The sequence below is a fragment of the Gigantopelta aegis genome, chromosome 6 (assembly GCF_016097555.1).
Source record: "Gigantopelta aegis isolate Gae_Host chromosome 6, Gae_host_genome, whole genome shotgun sequence".
NCBI lineage: Eukaryota > Metazoa > Mollusca > Gastropoda > Neomphalida > Peltospiridae > Gigantopelta > Gigantopelta aegis.
Genome location: NC_054704.1, coordinates 42,698,080 through 42,720,974, shown reverse-complemented (window position 1 = coordinate 42,720,974; position 22,895 = coordinate 42,698,080). Strand labels below are relative to the sequence as shown.

Here is a 22,895-nt window from a genome sequence, read left to right as displayed (position 1 = left end):
AAGATGTAGTTCACTGGTAGATTGCTTGCCTGAGGTGCAAAGGGCCATAGGATTATTTGTCCACGATGGCCTCATGGTAGTTGCCATCCCAACCAGTACCCCATGATTAGTACATCAAAGACTATGGTGCCATCTTGTTTATTGGAGAGAAGAAGTTTGTTTTGTTTAATGACACCACTAGAGCACATTGATTTATTAATCATCGGCTATTGGATGTCAAACATTTGGTAATTGCAACATATAATCTTAGAAAGGAAACCCTCTACATTTTCCCATTAGTAACTAGGGATCTTTTATATGCACTATCCCACAGACAGGACAACACATACCACAGCATTTGATATACCAGTTATAGTGCACTGGCTGGAATGAGATTAATGGATTCCTTGGAGTGATTCCTTGTTTCTTTTCAGTAGGAAGAGCGTATATGGTGACAGTAGATTTTCTCTCTGACTCTTCTCTCTGTTTCTGTCCTTCCCTCTCTCTTTCATCCATCTCTGTCACTCTCTCTCTCTATCTCTCATTCCCTGTCCTTCTTCCTTATCTTTTTTCTCTTTCAGTCAGTCTCTATTTTTCTTTCTACCAAGCATCAAAATAAGCCTATGTTCAACACCAACCAACCATGGTTGAAAATGTTCCGATTACTGAGATATTATTAAATAAACAATCCTTTCTTTGGTCATGGAATTGCACACAGTAGTCCTGATTTGATTTTGTAGCTGACAAACCACCTGCTGGAGTCTGGGGTTAAGTTGACAGCAGGTTCCTGCAAACTTAATGTTTATGATTTCTATCGGCTAAATTCCAAACAGTATGGCAATAGACCATCAAGAGCCTCATACATTGCTATTAATTGCTCCGACATGCTGAACAGATCCACAATAAGGAAACTAATGTCATTTGGCTTTCCAGGGTGCAAATGTTTTCTCTGGATGTCCTGTAATCATGACTGTTGTTGTTTTCATAATTGGAATAAATGATGCTATGTTGTACAGACCAAATATCAAACTACCATGTAACTTAACTTTACTTCCAATGGTGTTGATGCCAATCTCCAGTGGTGTTGATGACAGTCTTTAATACACTCCATTGACAGTCCTTGAAATAAGCTGTAGTCGGGTAACTGATTAATAGGTTACATGGTATTTTTCAATCATAACTGATTCGGTTATTGCTCTAGTTTTGAAATTTTACCTAGAAGGCAAAATACATGTACAGTTGGTTGCCAGTCTGAGTGGATCGTTCTGAAGGATCATACTTAACATCAAACTTTTCAGTCAGTAAATTTTAGTGCATTTCGATGTTTAATAAGACCCATTTAATTTCCATGAGATGTTAATGTCAGAAAGAATTTCACTGGGTTTAATTTCTTACTATTAAATATTAATGCAATTAAAATGGTGTCAGTAAGAATTTCTAGCACCATACGAAATACAACAAAAGCAATTGGAGCTTGAGCTCAAACCTTTTTGTTATGCCCCTATACCACTAGGGTTAAGTTCAAACCTTTTTGTTATGCCCCTATACCCCTAGGGTTAAGCTCAAACCTTTTTGTTATGCCCCATTACCACTAGAGTTAAGCTCAAACCTTTTTGTTATGCCCCTATACCCCTACGGTTAAGCTCAAACCATTTTGTTATGCCCCTACAGTTAAGCTCAAACCTTTTTGTTATGCCCCTATACCACTAGGGTTAAGCTCAAACCTTTTTGTTATGCCCCTATACCCCTACGGTTAAGCTCAAACCATTTTGTTATGCCCCTACAGTTAAGCTCAAACCTTTTTGTTATGCCCCTATACCACTAGGGTTAAGCTCAAACCTTTTTGTTATGCCCCTATACCACTAGGGTTAAGCTCAAACCTTTTTGTTATGCCCCTATACCACTAGGGTTAAGCTCAAACCTTTTTGTTATGCCCCTATACCACTAGGGTTAAGCTCAAACCTTTTTGTTATGCCTCTATACCACTACGGTTTCGGGCATGTGCATCCTGGGTCCGGTTTCTCGCATGGCCTGTTCCGGGGACAGAAAAGCAATTCAAAACATGTTCTTTTATTTAGATATTATTTGTTACTGTACAGTAATTAAGTGCCACTGCCTGAGAAAATTGTGAAAACTATTTATTGCAAAACAAAAACTTGAAAACACCAAAACATAACCAACAGGAGTCCTGATCTATCATTCGCAACTAATTTTGAGGGCTGCTGTGATACAAACTCAGTAATTTCCAGTGGTATTGATTTCTCACTCCAGCCAATGCACCATGACTGGTAACTCAAAGGCCGTGGTATGTGCTATCCTGTCTATGGGATAGTGCATATAAAAGATCCCTTGCTGCTAATCAAAAAGAGTAGCCCATGAAGTGGCAACAGCAGGTTTCCTGTCTCAATATCTGTGTGGTTCTTAATCATATGTCCGACGCCATATAACTGTAAATAAAAATGTGTTGAGTGCGTTGTTAAATAAAACATTTCCTTCCTTCCTTTCAGTGGTATTGATGACAATCTTTAATGCTGTTGATATTCTTCAACAGTACAGAGAATAATCTCCAAAAATGTTAATTACAATCTCCAGTGCTATTGATAACATTCACTGATGTTAGTAACAATATGGAAACCGTCACAGTGTTCAAGACAATTCTTTTGCATTTGTGTCAATAAACCACTGAAAAAAAGGCTTACCGTATTTGTTTCATTTCCTGTAGCTTTGCTTTGCTTTGCTTGTCAGATGGAAATTTTTGCAATTTGTTTACCTTGGATGTGGTTTTCACTGAGAACTTCTGAGCTGTTTTTACTTCCCTGCTAGAACATTCAGGGTTTTTTTTTAAACATAATTAACTTATCCACACAGTAAAGGTCTGCATGAACATTTTGAGATCTGTTTCTGTTTTCTAATTCTAGTTTTCACCCAATAGTCTAAGGTCTGTCTTTTTCTTTACTCTATTTACTTTATCCATTTCTCTAAATATGACTATTTGAATTTTATTCTTCCTCTATTCTGATTTGTTTAATAAATATATTGATCTCAATTCTAAAAATTCCTTTTAGTTTAGATACATTGTACTATATGTACAATCACCAACCTTGACCTATATTTCATCTTCTTGTCAATTTTATTTTGTGCTTTTATATTCATGCATGCTGACCTAGTTACTTACTTTAGCTATCTGTCCAAAACAGATGTCAATGACCTGATCTAGGTCAAAATTCCTTAATTGGTTCCTAAAACGACTGCTCATTTCCAGTAGCTTGTGTAAATTTAATTATTTTGATTGATTTGGTTTATTGAAGAACGGACATTTACATTGGTTGTTTAATAAGAGACTTAGGTGGTCCAATTTAGGTGCTATTTATTGTATTAAACAGGCGTTGCTGACTGCATTGCTTTAAACAGTTGAATAATGCATAAAATAATTAAGGCTGAAATAAAAAAAAACCCACAACATTAAGTTGTCATTTACTGGACTGAAAAATACAAATTAAAGCTGAATTCAGTCAAAATATACTTGTTTAAAAAGAGCTAATTCAAAAATTTTAATGAGACTTTATTTAGTTCCATTGTGTGATTTTTATTTTGTGCTTATATATTCATGCATGTTAAACTAGTCACATACTTTAGCTACAAGCATCTGTCCAAAAAAGATGTTAATGACCTGCACTAAGTTAAAATTCCTTAATTGGTTCCCAAAGATTGCTCATTTCCAGTAGCTTGTATAAATTTAATGATTTTTATTGATTCGGTTTATTGAAGAATGGACATTTAAATTGTTTTTTAAATAAGAAACTTAGGGGTCCAATTTAGTTGCATTATTCACTGCATTAGACAGGTGTCACCAGCTGCATTGCTTTAAACAGTTGAATAACGTATAATATAATTAAGGCTGAACATAAATGAGATTTTTTAGGAAAAAAATATGGGTTTAAGCTGTCATTTACTAGACTGGGAAATACAAATTGATGTTGAATTCAGTAAAAAAAAAAAAATTGTTTAAAAAGAGCTGATTCAAGAATTTTAATGAGACTTAATTTAATTTCATTCTATAAGTGCCTTCATCTACTCAGAGTGAGGCGAGATGTGGCCCAGTGGTAAAGCACTCGCTTGATGCATGGTTGGTTTGGGATCGATTCCCGTCAGTGGGTTATTTCTCACTACAGCCAGTGCACCACAAATGGTACATCAAAGACTGTGGTATGTGCTATCCTGTCTATGGGATGGTGCATATAAAAGATCTCTTGCTGCTAATCAAAAAGAGTAGCCCATGAAATGGTGAAAGTGGGTTTCCTCTCTCAATATCTGTGTAGACCTTAATCATGTCTGATGCCATATAACCGTAAATAAAATGTGTTGAGTGCATCATTAAATAAAACATTTCCTTCCTACCCAGAGTGGTCATTAGTAAGTGGGAGTGAGAGAGTTTTTGCTGTGGATGTGTTTCCCATCATTGTCTACTTCTTTTCATGTTTACACCTAAATACCTCATGGCATTTGACAGATATATTTAACCACCTACATTTTCCAAACAGCATCCTACTTATATTTTTATATTGTTTATACTTATTTTTGTGTTTATATCCAATTAAGGTTCAAGCACACTGTCTTGGGCACAAACCCCCCAGAGGTTTAGTGGTTATAGTTGTTAGTGGTTAGTGAAAGAGAAGTTGGTGTAGTATAGTCTTACACCTACCCATTGAGTCAATAAACATGCTATGGGTCGAAGCCGGTACCGGGGTACGAACCCAGTACCTGCCAGTCTTTAAGTCCAATGGCTAAACCACTACACCACTGATGCAGGTATTTTCTAAGTAATAAACATTCTGCCAATCTCAACAAAATGTTAAGAATATATTCTGTCTAAAATAAACTATGCTTTTAACAGTGGCCGGTTCAGAAAAACAAGCAATCTTATTTACTTGTTAGATTGGTTTTTTGCACCACATTCAGATAGTGATGGTTGTAGACAAATTGATTGCAAGCACTCATCCTCCTGAACATGGCATAGGCGACTGTTTTGGTGGGGGGTTTTCTTACTGCTGACTGCTATAGAAAACGTAAGCATTCTACATTCAAATTTCATACAGGACTCATTTGTGACATTTGGCTATAGAAAACGTTTGACTGTAGTAAAAGTTCTACCTTCATTTCTCATACTGGGCTTACTTCTGACATGCTATAGAAAACATTTGACTGTAGTAACAGTTCTACATTCAGATTTCATACAGGGCTGACGTCTGACATTTTGCTACAAAAAACAATTGATTGCTATAGAAAACGTTTGACTGTAGTAAAAGTTCTACCTTCAGATTACATACAGGACTGACTTCTGACATTTTGCTATAGAAAACATTTGACTGTAGTAACAGTTCAACCTTCATTTCTCATACAGGGCTTATTTGTGACCTTTTGCTAGATGGTAGGCTACAGAGGTATAGAGATCATGTCAGGACAAGACTGGATCTTAAGAGATCTCAGTAATAATGCAATTTCATAAGCACACCATGAATACAGAGTTTGACATTAACGTTCTCCCCAAATGGAAATCAAACCAATATGTATTAGGGATGTAGACATTCCTATAGCACTTCTGAAGAATCCACTTGCTGATATTCAAGATCAATACATACCAACAGCTAAGGATTTTCACTTTATTTTGCATGCTGTGAAATACCTTGGAAACTGAAAAGATTGATTTTCCTGTTGTTGAGTGACATACTGTTAGAAAACCAAACTGAAGAAATGACATATGAGACTCGTATGCCAACTAATTCAGTATGAAAAAAAAATATCCACCATCTGCAATTACAAGAAGAATCTGAGCCTAATGAGAGAAAAGGGAATTTCTAAAAACATCTATCATATATTTAAAGAATGAAAAGGAATAGTTATTTAGAAATACGATATTTGTTCAGATTCAATATGCCATTATTTGTGAAAAAGCCATAATATGAACTGATACTGAATTTATTTTGTTTAATCAAGACAAATTAAATTTGAAATAAAATTTAATACATTTACAATTTTTTTTTTTTTTTTATTATAGACAGAAAAGCAAATTACAAATTGTTGGATTATTTAACAGTGAACATGCAATCATTAAACATGAGCACATGGACATAGACACTGAAACATGGTTAATGGCAATGTTTACAGCACTTGGTTTTCCTAAGTAAGGTATCTCAATGGTGCAGAACTCATCTGAGGTGCATGGATCATAGAAATGATCTCCCTTAGTGGACCCAATGTTTCCTTTCTATCCCAACGCTCTATTGCTGATATATCAAATGCCATATGATATGGGCTGTCCTGTCAATAACAAAGTATTTATAAAAGATATCTCGATGCCAAGTGGTAAGAATAGTATTTGTGGCAGAAGTACATTTAAGTTTCCTATCTGATATTAAAAGTTAGACACCATGCAAGTACTGTATTTCCTCTAATAAGTGCCAGCCTCCAATAAGCACCAGGTCTGTAACACTTTGCAACAAAATAAATGCCAGGCCTCTAATAAACACCGAGTAAGACAGCCGAAAACTGATTACTCCTTGGCATTTAATTTAAAAAAACAAACAAAAAAAACAGGTCCCTTTTTATCACTTCCTGTCTCAAAAAACACAAAAAAGGCTGGGTCTCCAATAAGCACCCAGTCTGCTACTGTTTTGAAATTATTAGAAGAAATATGGTAACCATAATATTTTTTAATGTGCAATTAAAACTTTTGGATGTAACCAAAACGTGAGATATGAACTCATACCAAGCAGTCTGCAAGACTACCAATATTTTAATTACCTAAATTGTTGATCCATACTTATATACACTGGTTAAAGTGACATCCCATTTATTTTTAATGATACCAATTGTTCTGTCCATTTTCCCAGCTCCAAGTGCGTCATCAGACTGTGTCCTTCACCCAACAATCAATTGAACAAACTAATCTACCAGAACTTGGACAATACAGAATGGTAATTACTGTAGATATATACATTGTGACAATAAGTCGCAGACAATCCATATTTGTTTAAGACCCATTCCTAATGTACAAAGTTACAGACCAACTCTTTGTTACCCTTTTATCAACACTTTGGCCTTTGGCCTTTTGTTTTATAGATTGAGAGAATCTTTTGTATTTATATAAAATGTAGTTGGTAGTTTCAAAACTGATTACTAGTAGTCATTTTCAATGATACATTTTAAAAGTATTTGGCAAAAGTTTTGTAATAGTTATTAAGAATTCCAATATCACCAACACTGAATGTCTGAGACAATAAAATAAAATATATTATTTATTTTAGAAGCACTGACAAAGTCAGCACTGCACACTTATTATAAAAAACATTAATGAAAATACATGTACATATGGTAGTCTATTATACTGTAAGTTTTGTCCCTAGACAAGAAACTTTGCTAATACTTCTGCTTGATTTTGCTTTTTGAACAACAGCTAGCTTTGTTGTTCTTGCTTTTGGACAATCAGATCTGGTTGTTGGGTACTTACTGAACAATTATTTGAAATCGATTTTACTTCTTGGACAACTGGCATTTCTTTTTGGTCAATTGATTTTAAATGTTGGACAATTGGCTTTGCTCGTTATAGACATAGATTTGAAATATGTTAGGACAATAAGTGTTTACTTGATGGACAATGGTTTTTACTTGTTATAGACATAGATTTGAAATATGTTAGGACTATAAGTGTTTACTTGATGGACAATGGTTTTTACTTGTTATAGACATAGATTTGAAATATGTTAGGACTATAAGTGTTTACTTGATGGACAATGGTTTTTACTTGTTATAGACATAGATTTGAATATGTTAGGACTATAAGTGTTTACTTGATGGACAATGGTTTTTACTTGTTATAGACATAGATTTGAAATATGTTAGGACTATAAGTGTTTACTTGATGGACAATGGTTTTTACTTGTTATAGACATAGATTTGAAATATGTTAGGACTATAAGTGTTTACTTGATGGACAATGGTTTTTACTTGTTATAGACATAGATTTGAAATATGTTAGGACTATAAGTGTTTACTTGATGGACAATGGTTTTTACTCGTTATAGACATAGATTTGAAATATGTTAGGACTATAAGTGTTTACTTGATGGACAATGGTTTTTACTCGTTATAGACATAGATTTGAAATATGTTAGGACTATAAGTGTTTACTTGATGGACAATGGTTTTTACTTGTTATAGATATAGATTTGAAATATGTTAGGACTATAAGTGTTTACTTGATGGACAATGGTTTTTACTTGTTATAGACATAGATTTGAAATATGTTAGGACTATAAGTGTTTACTTGATGGACAATGGTTTTTACTTGTTATAGACATAGATTTGAATATGTTAGGACTATAAGTGTTTACTTGATGGACAATGGTTTGCACTTGTTATAGACATAGATTTGAATATGTTAGGACTATAAGTGTTTACTTGATGGACAATGGTTTGCACTTGTTATAGACATAGATTTGAATATGTTAGGACTATAAGTGTTTACTTGATGGACAATGGTTTTTACTTGTTATAGACATAGATTTGAATATGTTAGGACTATAAGTGTTTACTTGATGGACAATGGTTTGCACTTGTTATAGACATAGATTTGAATATGTTAGGACTATAAGTGTTTACTTGATGGACAATGGTTTTTACTTGTTAAGACTACAAGACTGAAATTCCAGTGGTCTGACATTGATGACTACCCAAAGTTACATTGTACTTCTGTGATTAACTGTGAGGTACTGAAAAACATGTAGGATATGCTAGAATTTACAACCTTAATTTAATCAAATATTGACATTTGAGTTAATCAGCCACACATGCAGATCTAAAGACAAACATGATGGAAACCAACAAAGCCAAACCAAAGTAGGTTTACTCCACTAAAAATATTAAAGCAAATAATCATAATTGTCCCATTTTGTTAAAAAATTAATTACAGAAAATGTATGCAACACAGAACACTGAACATTTGCACAAACCTGTTTATTATGTTGTATATTTTGAATGTAACAGTTTTACCATAGCTTATTTTAAAAATGGCACATAATATGAATTTAATTTTTAAAATTATGTCCCTTTGAAATCTATACTGTATGTAATGACAACAATGGTCATTTGGCCAATCATTTTCTGTATTAGTATTTTTAACAACAGGAAATGCACTTCCTTGCTTTTGTAAAGAGTTTTTTTTCCCCCCTCAACATTTGAATTCAAACCTGGCAATTAAACAAATGACCAAAACAAAAAATATGTCATGAAAGAGAATCTTCACAGCATTTTCCATTGCAGTTTATGTACCGGTAGTTAATGTGTAAGAGATTAATTTGTCAGGAATAAAACCGATAAATAATTAATTTTAAAAAGTGATACAAAAAACTGAAAGTTCCTTGGAAAATTGAAAACACTGCGGCAATCTTCATGGCATTGCCTACTGCCATGGATAACTGCCAGGGATGTATTTAAAAAAAACAATTCTACTGTGAATGTTTCTGGATGACCAATGTATAATTTCTCCAACACAGAGTCCCACGGGAATCCCATGTTGAATAATCCATAAGGTTGCAGTCAGCAGACGATAAAAAAGGAAATCTCAAAATGTTGGGAATAAAAAAAACTTGAAAAGAAGTAAGAAAGTGAAATTTATCTCTGTTTTTCAAAAATACTATAATATATCAATTCAGCAGTCATAATCATAGCAGAAATATGATAATGCTATATTCTGTCAGACCTCAAAATTTGGTATTAAAAGGGCAGCTATGATAGTCTTTAAAAATCTTGGAAATGTAGGGCACCAAGGCTAACCTAAAAGGCACACAGGCTAACTTAAAAGGCACAAATGCTACTTTCAAACATTTTCAAACGACACCAAGGCAGTTTTATTTAGGAAGTCGATTTAACCAGCCGTCATGAATTTCGAAGCCTGCTCTGTACATCTGATATGAAGAAAAACAAACCTGTTACTGAGGTATTTGTTGTAGCTGTATAGTTGTATGTCAATAATCTCCTCACTCTCAATAGGACGAGCCACAGGCCATTCAAAGGACTGAAAACAAATGAAGCAAACGTACAATTAATCTCTTTGTATTCTTTGTATTTCTTTTAACAGCTAAATTATTTCACAAATATATTTGATATACATGCATGAACATTTAATAATGTGTAACAAAAATACATGTAACACATATTTATTTGTATGTATATAATGGAAACAATTTATAAATGGTAAAGTTAAATATGTTTAGTGTATAATTTATGCACAGTTCACATCCATAGTCTGTAAATAAATAATATATACACAAATTAATATAAACAACCAGACGAATACATTAAATTTAATTTCAAATTATATTTATAAACTGTTTCAACCATGTGTGCAAACAAATTATAACAAATATAATGGTGATTTGTTCAGATATTTAATTAAAGAAAATCAATCGGCCTTGTCAAGTATTTTGCAAAATTAAAAATATTTTTAATGATTTTATTAAAATTGTGGCAGGTGCTTGTGTTGCAGGATCGAATCACCTTGGTGAATCCATTCAGCTGATTTTTTTTTCTCGTTCCAACCAGTGTACGACAACTGTACAAAGACCAAAAGATCCCTTGCTGCATTAGGAAAAATGTAGTGGGTTTCCTCAGAATTAACAAATGTTTGACATCCAATATTAGCCAACCGGCGTCGGTGGTGTTGTGGTTAGGCCATCGGTCTACAGGCTGGTAGGTACTGGGTTCGGATCCCAGTCGAGGCATGGGATTTTTAATCCATATACCGACTCCAAACCCTGAGTGAGTGCTCCGCAAGGCTCAATGGGTAGGTGTAAACCACTTGCACCGACCAGTGATCCATAACTGGTTCAACAAAGGCCATGGTTTGTGCTATCCTGCCTGTGGGAAGCGCAAATAAAAGATCCCTTGCTGCTAGTCGGAAAGAGTAGCCCATGTAGTGGCGACAGCGGGTTTCCTCTCAAAATCTGTGTGGTCCTTAACCATATGTCTGACGCCAAATAACTGTAAATAAAATGTGTTGAGTGCATCGTTAAATAAAACATTTCTTTCTTTCTTTTTCCAATATTAGCCAATGATTAATTAATCAATGTGCTCCAGTGGTGTTGTTAAACAAAACAAACAAATTTATTAAAAGTGTTGCACTCACCTCATCAAACCAGACTGTGTCATCAACATTTTCAACAATCTTTGTGTAGTGGGACACACCTGAAATAAAAACAAAAACGATTACATACAGTGATCTATAATTGGGCGACATTCCTTAAATAAAAACAAAAACGATTACATACAGTGATCTATAATTGGGCGACATTCCTTAAATACAAACAGAGGATTAGAGGAACTGATCTATTAACTGTGTACAGAGACACTTCTTAAATAAAAATAATAAAAGGATTATAAAGGAATTCTTGTATAATTAAAATTTTTGTAAACATTTTTTTTAATCCGATAACTAAAAATACACACTGCTTGATTTTTTTTTTAGACAATAATACATAAGCAATAGTTCAAAATACAGATTAAACTAATTCTAATATGGTTTATTAATATTAAAAATATAAAAACAAAATCATATTTAATTTTTTTTAATTAATTCATATATTATTGTGTTTAAAATCTATTAATCAATAAATCTACATCAAGGTGCTTTCACTGTCAGTCATAAAACCAGAAGACATAATTATTATGCAACATTAATCCTTTGTTTGAAGGACTAAAGGCATGTTTTTAAAAAGCAATACCCAACTGCAGATTTAGCAGACACAGATAATTTGAACCCCAAGTAACACTGTTGGCCTGCTATGAGGTCAAGGACGACAAGTCATTGCATGTGTACTGCTGACTTTGGTCACAGGCAGTGCCTCATTTAAAGGGACATTCCTGAGTTTGCTGCATTGTAAGATGTTTCTCACTAATACAACATTTCTACGATTGAACACTTCCATATTAAATAAAAAAAAATTGTTTAGAATATCAGTGTCTGTATATTCAATATGATCATCTTAATATTTGTAAGAAGCCCAAACTGAATTTTGTCTAACATATTTTAGGAAATAAAATGAAATTTAACTTAGTATAAATATTAGAATGATCAGAAACATGTTTAATATACAGTCACTAATATTTTATGCAGAAAAATGTTTGATATGTAACTACAATAGTTAAAAAGTCTCCATTAGTTGATAACATCTTTAAAAATGCAGCAAATTCAGGAATATCCCTTTAACTTATCATAACATCTTTAATCATGCAATGTTGTTGCAAATAGGTATTTTCAGAAGTCAAATGTACATTCATGTTAATTTGCTCTTTCAGTGTTGGAAGGTGTGAATTCCAGTGTTGTGAACAACATAAGCATACAAGACAGAGAGTTGGGGGGTTGGGGGTTGGGGGGGGTCCTAAACTGGAGCAAATCCTCAATTTCGGGAAAAAATTATGGAAATATTCAGGCAAAATGTGCTAATCTGAGACCTTTTTACCATCTACACGTACTTCCATCATTCTACCTGCAAAATTAGTTGCAATCCATGTACAATTGCATAGTGATTAATTTGCAACCGTATATAGCCGTTTGGCAGTAATGCCAATATGAATGTTGTTAACCAGATTTGGGCATTTTCGTTTAATGCAGGCAAAAAACCAGTCTGCCACTCCTACAAAAATGAGAGCCCATACGCCTATGATGAACAAAATGTTTACTCCTAACAATGTTTGGTCAGATGGTGTGAATATCATACATGTAGTAATGACAGTACAATGCATATACCTGTGTATATATATATATGTGTGTGTGTGTGTGTGTGTGTGTGTGTGTGTGTGTGTGTGTGTGTGTGTGTGTGTGTGTGTCTATATATATATTATGTTAGACATACAATGGCCATAGATTCATATATATATTCTATTATTTTGAACAGAAAGTTTCAGTGTATTACCGGTAAGGCTGGTCAGCAAAAGTTCACACACACATATTGGCGGAGTAAAGTGAAACCCTAAATGACGACAGGTCTGTCGAGTTTGAAGACTCTAATTTCATTGAATTACTGTAATTACAACAACACCTGTCAAATAATTGACTGGTCTTCATTCAGCTAACAAACCTAATAGGTATCAGTCTTTTCAATGGAAAGAAACAAAAGACATGAATGTTTGATGAGATCTGGGTACATTTTCAATCCACGGCTATAGTATGTCTAACATAATAATTATATTATGGTATTTCTGGCAACTTACTATGGCAGCAGAGAAGAAACCCACTATCACCATGTAGTCTACTATTACCTATTAGCAGTAAAAGAGTGTCAAAGAATGGAAATACTGTACTGCAAGAAATATTCTCAATGGGTCCACTAATGAGAGTCCCCCATACAACCCATGGCATCTCAGATGAACACTATACCATTCAGCTACACCTTCACAGGAATCTCTAGCATTATTATGTGAGTGCAATTCAAGTGCTGAAAGAACACTTGGTGAACTGTCATTTTCAGCAGAGTCAATTCAAATGCTGATAGGGCACTTGCTGACTGACATTTTCAGCAGTCATTGTTAATTTTTTTATACTGGTACTCAAGGGTCATTAAGGTACTCGTAGTGCTTGGATTTGCCTGTGACCCTGCATGCTCCTGTGCAAAGGAAAGACTAACAGCATTGAAAACAAGCAATGCATGTGTCCTACCGGGCTCATAAATTTTTTAAATCTCATAAATTCAAGAGCCATAATTCTGTGGCAAATGGGTAAATTGCATTGAAGTCAAACTAAACCTGTAATAGTACAAAATACAGGTATACACAAAATGTCAGCACGGTATCTTGAGGCATTGTGAAAAATATTTCAGAAAACTGTATGTGGGACAGACAGACACAGACAGATGGCTGGCGATGAAAGTTTGTTTTGTTTAACGACACCACTAGAGCACATTGATTTATTAATCATCGGCTCCTGGATGTCCAACCTTTGGTAATTTTGACATATGGTCTTAGAGAGGAAACCCGCTACATTTTTCCATTAGTAGCAAGGGATCTTTTATATACACCATCCCACAGACAGGATAGCACATACCACAACCTTTGATATATACCAGTTATGGTGCACTGGCTAGAATGAAAAATAGCCCACTGACGAAGATTGATCCTAGACTGACTGCACATAAAGCAAGCACTTTACCACTGGACTACATCCCGTCCAAAAGAATGATGATGAAACCTATAGTCAGCTCCAACTGGACCGGTATGGGACAAATTAACAAATATTTGTTTAACGACATCTTGTTGTTCAGGGGCGGGATTTAGCTCAGTCGGTTGAGTGCTCGCTTGAGGTGCTTGCGTCACAGGATTGAACCATCTCAGTGGATCCATTCATCTGATTGAGGTTTTTTCTCGTTCCAATCAGTGCACCACAACTGATCAAAGGCTGTGGTATGTGCTTTCCTGTCTGTGGGAAAGTGCATATAAAAAATCCCTTGCTGCATTAAAAAACATGTAATCTGATGACTACGAGTCATAATTACCAAATGTTTGACATCCAATAGCTGATGATTAATTAATCAATTAATCAATGTGCTCTAGTGGTGTCATTTCCTTGTTGTTCAATATGATTTTTTTTGACAATTTGCAGCAGCAAGAGATTGTTTATATGCATTTTTCCATATACTAAACAGTACATATTATACCACAAGCTTTAATGTAACTGCTGATGGAAAAATGCATTCTCCGAAGACTGTGTCAGAATCAAATGTTTAACATCCATGTGCTCTAGTGGTGTTGTTAAACAAGACAAACTTTAATATCTTTAACATACACTTTTCCACACACAGGAAACCACAGCCTTTAATACACCATTCATGTGGCACTGATTGGAATGCAGAAAAAAAAACATACAGTCAGAGAAATGGTTCACCGAGGAGGTTCGATCCTGCAACCAAAACACCTTAGACGAGTGCTCTACCAACTGAACTAGATCCAGTCTCTGTCTGAATTGTAGTCTAATATCATTGTGATGCATGTCAGAAAATACTGTGTTTCCTATCTAGTTGTATTATCTGAGTAATCTTATTACTCAGTCTCGGCAAATGTCAAGAGTCAATAATCAAAATGAAAATCAAGAACAGACCGATATTAAATCCAGACTATTTTTCCAATATTATCTCCTTTAAAAGCTTTTGATCTATAACAACAGATGGCTTTATATATATTGTATACAGCATTTCTAATTGAAAGCATAAAGAAAAGAAAAGAAAAAGAACTGCTGTTTCAAAATAACACACCTTATAAAGAAAAGAAAAAGAACTGCTGTTTCAAAATAACACACCCTACAACTGTGTAGCATTATTAACTTTTTAACATCTGGAGAATGCAAAAACTCAAACCAGATGCCACCATATGGCTGTGTACTCTTCTGCATCAACCATACAGCTAAATAAATAACAAGACTTGACAGGATAAAACCTCTTACAGACCACAAAGACGATTTGAAGACCACTTTGACAATATTAGGATCCTCTAATCATGATCTGCTTACAAATTACTGCACTGTGTTCTGGTATTAAAGCGATGAATGCTATTTCTGGATTGCTTTTAAATGATGTACAGAGTCCCCAGATTATATCTCAGTTTAATTACATTTGCCTAAATATTTCTCCCTGTCAGTTCTATAATTTAGGTTTCTCTATTATTTTCTTTAAAACAGTGATATATTACTATGACAATTACTTTACTATGACGATAGGTTTATTCCATTTGGTTGCCACCTCCAAAAAACAATTGACAAAATTGTATTAAAAGTTTATTTTCTTTTCAGTACAGGACTTGATCTTATAAAAGCGGGACACAGCCCAGTGTTAAAGTGCTCGCTTAATGCAAGGTCGGGCTAGGATCAATCCCTGTCAGTGGGACCATTGGGTTATTTTTCATTCTAGCCAGTGCACCATGATCGATATATCAAAGGTCGTGGCATATGCTATCCTGTCTGTGGAATGGTGCATATAAAAGATCCCTTGCTACTAATGGCAACATGTAGTGGGTTTCCTCTCTAAGGCTATATGTAAAAATTACCAAATGTTTGACATTCAATAGCTAATGATTAACAAATCAATGTGTTTTAGTGGTGTCGTTAAACAAAACAAACTTTAACTTTGATCTTACAACTACAACCTCACCTCCATCGTATAAACATAACTTTTAATTTAATTTCAACTTATTTTTGTACTTATATCCAATTAAGGTTCAAGCACACTGTCCTGGGCACACACCTCAGCTATCTGAGCTGTCTGTCCAGGACAGTGGGTTAGTGGTTATTGAGAGAGAAGGTGGTGTAGTGGCATTGAGCCCTTAAGAGCTCACTCTGGGTTGGAGACGGTACCAGGCTGCGAACCCTGTACCTACCAGCCTGTAGTCTAATGACTTAACCACTGTGCCACCGAGGCCAGTATAACTTTTAAATGCAAAATACAAACACAAGAACTGTTGTTTTAGTAATTTTGAATGGGCATCGACTTCTCTCATACAGCATTTTCTAAGATAAACAAATCCACTCCAGTTAAGAATTTGTATTAGTGACCAACCTTTTGACTTTTATGTAATCTGATTAAAATTAGCTCTACTGGTTCTACCAGTAGATCTAACAGCATTGTGTGGACTCCCATGTCCAGGTGACATTTCATCTATAAATAACAATTTAAATATCGACCAATTACACTTCGCCTTTTATAGCGTTATTCGGGAACATACAAATTCTAAAAATATTGGGCGAGACTATTTATGCAATAGGCGAACTTGATGGTCAATTTCAACATTGAAAAAACAGGGGGAAAAGTGCAGTAATAAACTCTGGATTGTATACTAGTATAAACATATTTTATGGCTATACTATCACGTTTTTTTTTTTTTCGTCTTGAAACTAATTTTATATAAAATTTTATATTGCAATTAGTTTCCGGCATACTTCGTAATTCACCCAAATCATTTGGTATAGCCTCGGCATAATCCCGAATGTTTTCAAATTATTTTTAAATCAGTGGCATGATTTTGCAAAGTAAGGTTTTGATTGGTCAAATGAAAGGTCAACTGGACATGAGCTCCAACGGGCTGCTGTTAGATCCACATGTAATAGTGGAGCTAATTTTAATTAGATTGGTACAGATGGTGATTTTGTTTTATAACAATTTTATTGAGCTGATTCCATGTGTAAGCTCTATGGTATATAAAAAAAAATTAGTTTTTAAACTTCTATTCTTGGAGTAGGTATAAACAGGATATTGTGTCATAAGAATCTTAGGTTGTGATTTTAAGTCTGATTTAAAGGACTGGAGAAACTGTTCAGGTATTGTGAAGATAAATTATTCATTATATTTTTGTACATCATAGTGCTAGTGCAAATGTTTCTAATTCTTTTCTTTCTTTTTTTCATTATCAGTTCAGTCAACTTTGACTCTGATAATCCTCACAGAATTGCTACAATTGTTTCTGCTATGTCTGTAATTCCATATGTATTATATTACCATCACTCAATATGGCAGCCTCCAGTATTCTAAACACTGCTACAGTCTCTGTAGACTGCCAATATTACTTTATTTGTCTGACAGTAAAAGTCACATTCACAGAAATTAGACATCAAGTACCGGTATATCTTACCACATAACCTAACCATCATTTCTGACATTTTCCTAGACATGATGGATGTAACAGCCAGATGATGGTGATAAAAATTTAAAAATCATTCAATATGATAGAGATTTAATTTGACAATAAATCAATTTTAGTTTTTTATAATGTACAGTTTTGACAATAAATCAGTATTAGTCTTTTATAATGTATACAGTTTTCAATATTTCTAAAGTTACATTTCATTTATCAAGTGGATACATAATCCATATTGACAATTCATCAAAGCCCACATGAATTCTGAGATGGTTAAAAGGTTTAAACTTGGACAAATCATTTTGTGATGACATTTTGCAAATAGACTGATACACCAAATTTTTTTTTTTTCAGTAACATCAGTAGTTCAAAACCCCTTTTAGTAAGTATATTCCTTGGTATGCAATGTCATTTTAATTTTTTTTATTATCATACAAAAGAACAAAACAATAATCACATATCATACACATATTATACACATATACCGGTCTTTGAGGTCACTTTAGGGATACTAGCTAGCAGGACCAATTTATATTTTGCTTCTTAAAAGTACCTTCAATCCAGAACAAACTACTTAAGTTTACAAAAAGTAATTGATTTTCAATATGTCAATATATGTCCATTTTCAAAACAAAAGCTTTTCATGCAAAACGATAATTCCCTGGAATATTTTTATTAGCCAAACTAACAGAACCACTTCAGAAGAAATCAATTTTTTTTATGGTCAATGACACTTTCATTCAGACACAATCAACATGTAGAGAAAAGTGAATTATAGGTGACATCAAAACTTCAATTTCAAGTAGTGAGCTGAAAATTCCAAACATCTGAGAAAATTGCTTTTGGACTGAGTGGAAATTAAAGTGACATCCTAGCAGGATAAATGGAAATACGTCATTATTATATGAAGGGAAAAAACGTATTCACTGCTTTGATGTATCCCAATAGCCGATGTGTATTTTTGTGTTGGGGTATCGTTAAACATTCATTCATTCATTCATGCTTTGATGTATAGCAGTGTTACGGAATGTTTCTTTAATAATCCACAGAAAATGGTTTAATTTAGAAGGATGTTGGGAATTTGATGTGTGATAACTGCAGCACTTGGTTTTGAGAAAGTTAAAGTTTGTTTTGTTTAATGACACCACTAGAGCACATTGATTTATTAATCATTGGCTACTGGATGTCAAACATTTGATAATTTTTACATATATAGTCTTAGAGGAAATTTACATTTTTCTATTAGTAATAAGGGATCTTTTATATGCATTTTTCACAGAACAGCACGAACAATAACCTTTCATATACCATTCGTAGGGAACTCTTTGTGATAAAGAATGGGTCCACCAAGGGGGTTTGATCCTAAAACCAAAACATGTCAGGCGACCACTCTACTGAGTGAGATCCATGTCAGGCGACCACTCTACTGAGTGAGATCCATGTCAGGCGACTACTCTACTGAGTGAGATCCATGCACCCTCTCCATTATACAAGGAAAGGAAGATTTCGTTAACAAGGCCTCCACTATGGTTGTTTGGTGTCGGACAAATTTAAGATATTTTAACATGTGGTCAAGATGGACAAAGAAGAAAACAAGCTGCCACATACACGTGAAGACTGCTCCTACTGAAATGTAGCACATACCATAATCTTTGATATACCAGTTGTGAAGCACTATTTGAGATGGGAAGGGGCAGAACAACAATGGGTTCACAGAGGACGATCAGTCTTACATGTATGCTCATGTTAAAGATAACTTGGCAGAATAATAAAATGGCTTTTTATTAATTTCAACTTATTTTCATGCTTATAATCCAATTACGGTTCAAGCATGCTGTCCTGGGCACGCATCTCAGCTATCTGGGATATCTGTCCAGGACAGTGGGTTAGTTGTTAGTTGGTTAGTGGTTAATGAGAGAGAAGTGACCTTACACCTACCCAGTGAGCCCTTAAGAACTCACTCTGGGTTGGAGCCAGTACCGGGCTGAGAAACCTGTACCTACCAGCTTAACTACTGCGCCATCGAGGCTTGTATGGTTTTTTAAGACTGATGTTTGTTTAACGTTCTTGAAATAATTGTGCACTAGGTACTTAAAGTAGATGGTTGATACAGGTCAGTTTGTAGTGTATAGGATTATTTGAGATAATAGTAAACAGGCTTCTAAATTATGGCAGGATGCAACTAAGTGATAAAAATGCTTGCCTGATGTGTGATGTCTAGGTTCGATCCTCATTGGTGGGCCTATTTGCCTAGGGTTTTTTTTCTCCAGGCATTACGTGCTCTACAGATGGTATAACCAAGGCCATGGTATATACTATCCTGTCTGTAAGATGCTGCATATACATGTAAAAGATCCCTTGCTACTAATCAGAAACAGTAGCCCACTGCATGGCGGCAGCGGGTTTCCACTCTCATTATCTGTGTAGTCCTTATCCTGTGCCATATATAAATAGACACAATTAAAATGTGTTCCGTGCATCATTAAATAAAAACATTCCTTCTATCCTTCTGAATTAAGGAGGATGGTCGCATGATGGAGTTTACTGCTGAAATAAGATTGACTGTATATGTATGTATTGAGAAAAAACCCCAAGTTAAGCCATTAGTGCTTGTGTCCTGTCCATATGTGTTTTAGAACAGCGCTGCATGTGAATTAACAATGGTGTCTGGAGACTAATTTAAGCTGGTCACTTTAATTGACTGAATTAGAAACAGTGTCAGAAGAACGTCTTCACAACCAGATGTGCTCAGATCGATAGCTACGTTAAAACGAAACACAATGAGTCTATATATAAACTTAAAGCTATACAATACACTGAAACACCATTCATCATTGATACCGGACATAAACTAAATTCAGTTATGTTAATAATGGGTTGTGCGACTATCTGAGTCACAGCATACAATCCTGTCATTTCAGTTACTAGTATAAAAGTATAGCAGTTTCATTTCTAACTAAATATAATGCATATGGAGGTTTTCTTCAAAAAGCTAATGTTTTTTGTACGGTTTATTTTTTTTTAAGAAACATTTTAAATAACATTTATGGCTGTCTGTACTTTTAACTATCTTAATCGGTGTTCTCATTATGCGATTTGTCACAGCGACTTGTCACATGCAATTTGTCATAGCGACTCTACTGTAATTGTGTGTGTATAAGACTAAAGTTATTCTAGCCTACAGCACGATTCGATCACATATGCGACAAATTGGTGCAACTAATCGCATAATGAGAACACCACTTTAGCAGATCCCTAAAACATTTATTCACGGATAAGGTATAACAGTTCTGTTTCAAATTAAAATGGTGCACATGGAGTTTTTCTTTTTAAAATGTTTTTTTTTTTTTTTCTACAGTAAATAAAAACAAACATTTATAGCTATCTACAATGTATGTATTTACCTATCCTAGCAGGGGTCTAATTCACAAAGGTCTCTTAGGCTCTGCTAGACAACAAAGCATCCTCTTTGCACGTCTTTCAGCATTGCACTGTGAGATCGCAAAGTTGCGAGAGTTTAGTGAATTAGGCCCCAGATCTCTTAAAGAATGTTATTCAAGGAATTGTGACATTCCACTGTCATAGCCGGGGGGGGGGGGGGGGGGGGGGGGGGGGGGCAGGGGGGCATTGAGGTCAAGGCTTCCCAAATCAAACCTTTTTTTCTCACACCACATTACATATTTTTGTTGTAACCTGTGAATCATAGAAAATGTGGTTTCCCACAATCATAAAATCTTGACTATGCCGGTGCACACCTCAGCTATCTCTTGGCTGTCTGACAATGACAGTGGTTTAATGGTTAGCTGTTAGTGACAGGTGAGAGAGTTAGAGATAGGTCAGTGTAATGCCTTATACACATCCACACCAAGCCATTAAAACTCGCTCTGGGTGGGAACTGGTTCCGTGATTTGAACCCAGTACTACCAGCTAAAAGGCTGATGCCGTAACCACTATGTCACTGAGGCACTAAGTAAAACACATATTGATTATGGTAATAATCTACGTATTTACTTCCAGACTCCACTTACATGGATGTGACCTAAGTAATGATGCAGGTTTCAACAACAGGTCATTGGGTGCTGCATCCATCATGATAACTACCTCCATGATTGCTTGATCTTTGTGCTTTGGGTAGTAAATCTGTCACTTCTGGTAAATTACACCAAATTTCACTTAAATTAACAGTCTTTAAGTTTACATTTACTTGTTTGACGTTCAATAGCTGATGATAAGATAAAAAATGAATGTGCTCTAGTGGCGTCGTTAAATAAAACAAACTTTACATTTACTTGATGAACTTAAGAATGTCAAGTTTTCTTTGTATACATAAAAGAATGACACGAAATTAAAAGAAATGGGGTTCTTTAGATAACAAACTTTTAAAAATTAGAATGAAGTCATATTAAATTATATAAATATTCTGAGAAACACAGTGATGAAATAAATTGAAAAAAACACACCTATGGTATATCATTTTGTATCCATTTTAGATATTTAGACCGGCTTCAGAATGAGCCAAGTGCTATCCGGAGAGGACATTATGTAAACCTGCATTTTTTTTTTTATTCCTCATCATATATGTTAACAAAAAAGTTTTGGTAAATGGGCTTCTGGTGGTGGGTGTGGCAAATATGGGGGACAAAGTAGGGCCCCTTTCCCAAAAGAGGGTCAACCACTAATAGCACTATTGGGAGAACAAATAACTGAGATAACCTTTCAAATGACGATAGAAATATGAAACTTGGCACAGATGATCTCCATGGGGATTTCGTCACACCTAATCAATGAACCACTTGAATTTTCAATATGGCAGCCAATTTTCAACATGGCCACCATACTGTCCTACAAATATTCATTATTAAGATGCATTTTAATAGAGTTGTTTTTTTATATTAGTCATTTTATATTATTTTATATGTTTAGAAACATGCTGAACCTAACGTTTAATATGTTAAAAAGGCCTCTGATGGTTTGAGTGACAAATATTGGGGGTCAATGTATGGCAACCTCCCCAAAACATGGGCACCTACTACTAGGACTATTGGCAGAGCAGGTTAAACAGAAATGAACTTTCAAATGGTGATACAAGCATGGAACTGTGCACAGATCATCTCTTTGGGGAGGTCTTCAAATTGTATCAATGAGCAGCTTGGTAAGTCAATATTGTGATAATTATTCAAGATGACCACTATTTTTGTAATGGCCAAGGATTAGGTCTTACTATAGGCTTGCACTGACATCTGATG

At 34.7% G+C, this 22,895-nt stretch overlaps 1 protein-coding gene across 1 annotated transcript in view; it reads right to left on the bottom strand.

Annotated features, from left to right (window-relative positions):
* Window positions 1-22,895, bottom strand: part of LOC121374558 (otoferlin-like) — a 91,704-nt gene that overhangs the window by 1,551 nt on the left and 67,258 nt on the right. The window contains exons 2-3 of the mRNA XM_041501664.1: window positions 11,162-11,220; window positions 9,963-10,051 (exon numbers count right to left, since the gene is read on the bottom strand). Coding sequence (XP_041357598.1) covers window positions 9,963-10,051; window positions 11,162-11,220 — 148 coding nt within the window. The remainder of the gene's footprint in view (window positions 1-9,962; window positions 10,052-11,161; window positions 11,221-22,895) is intronic.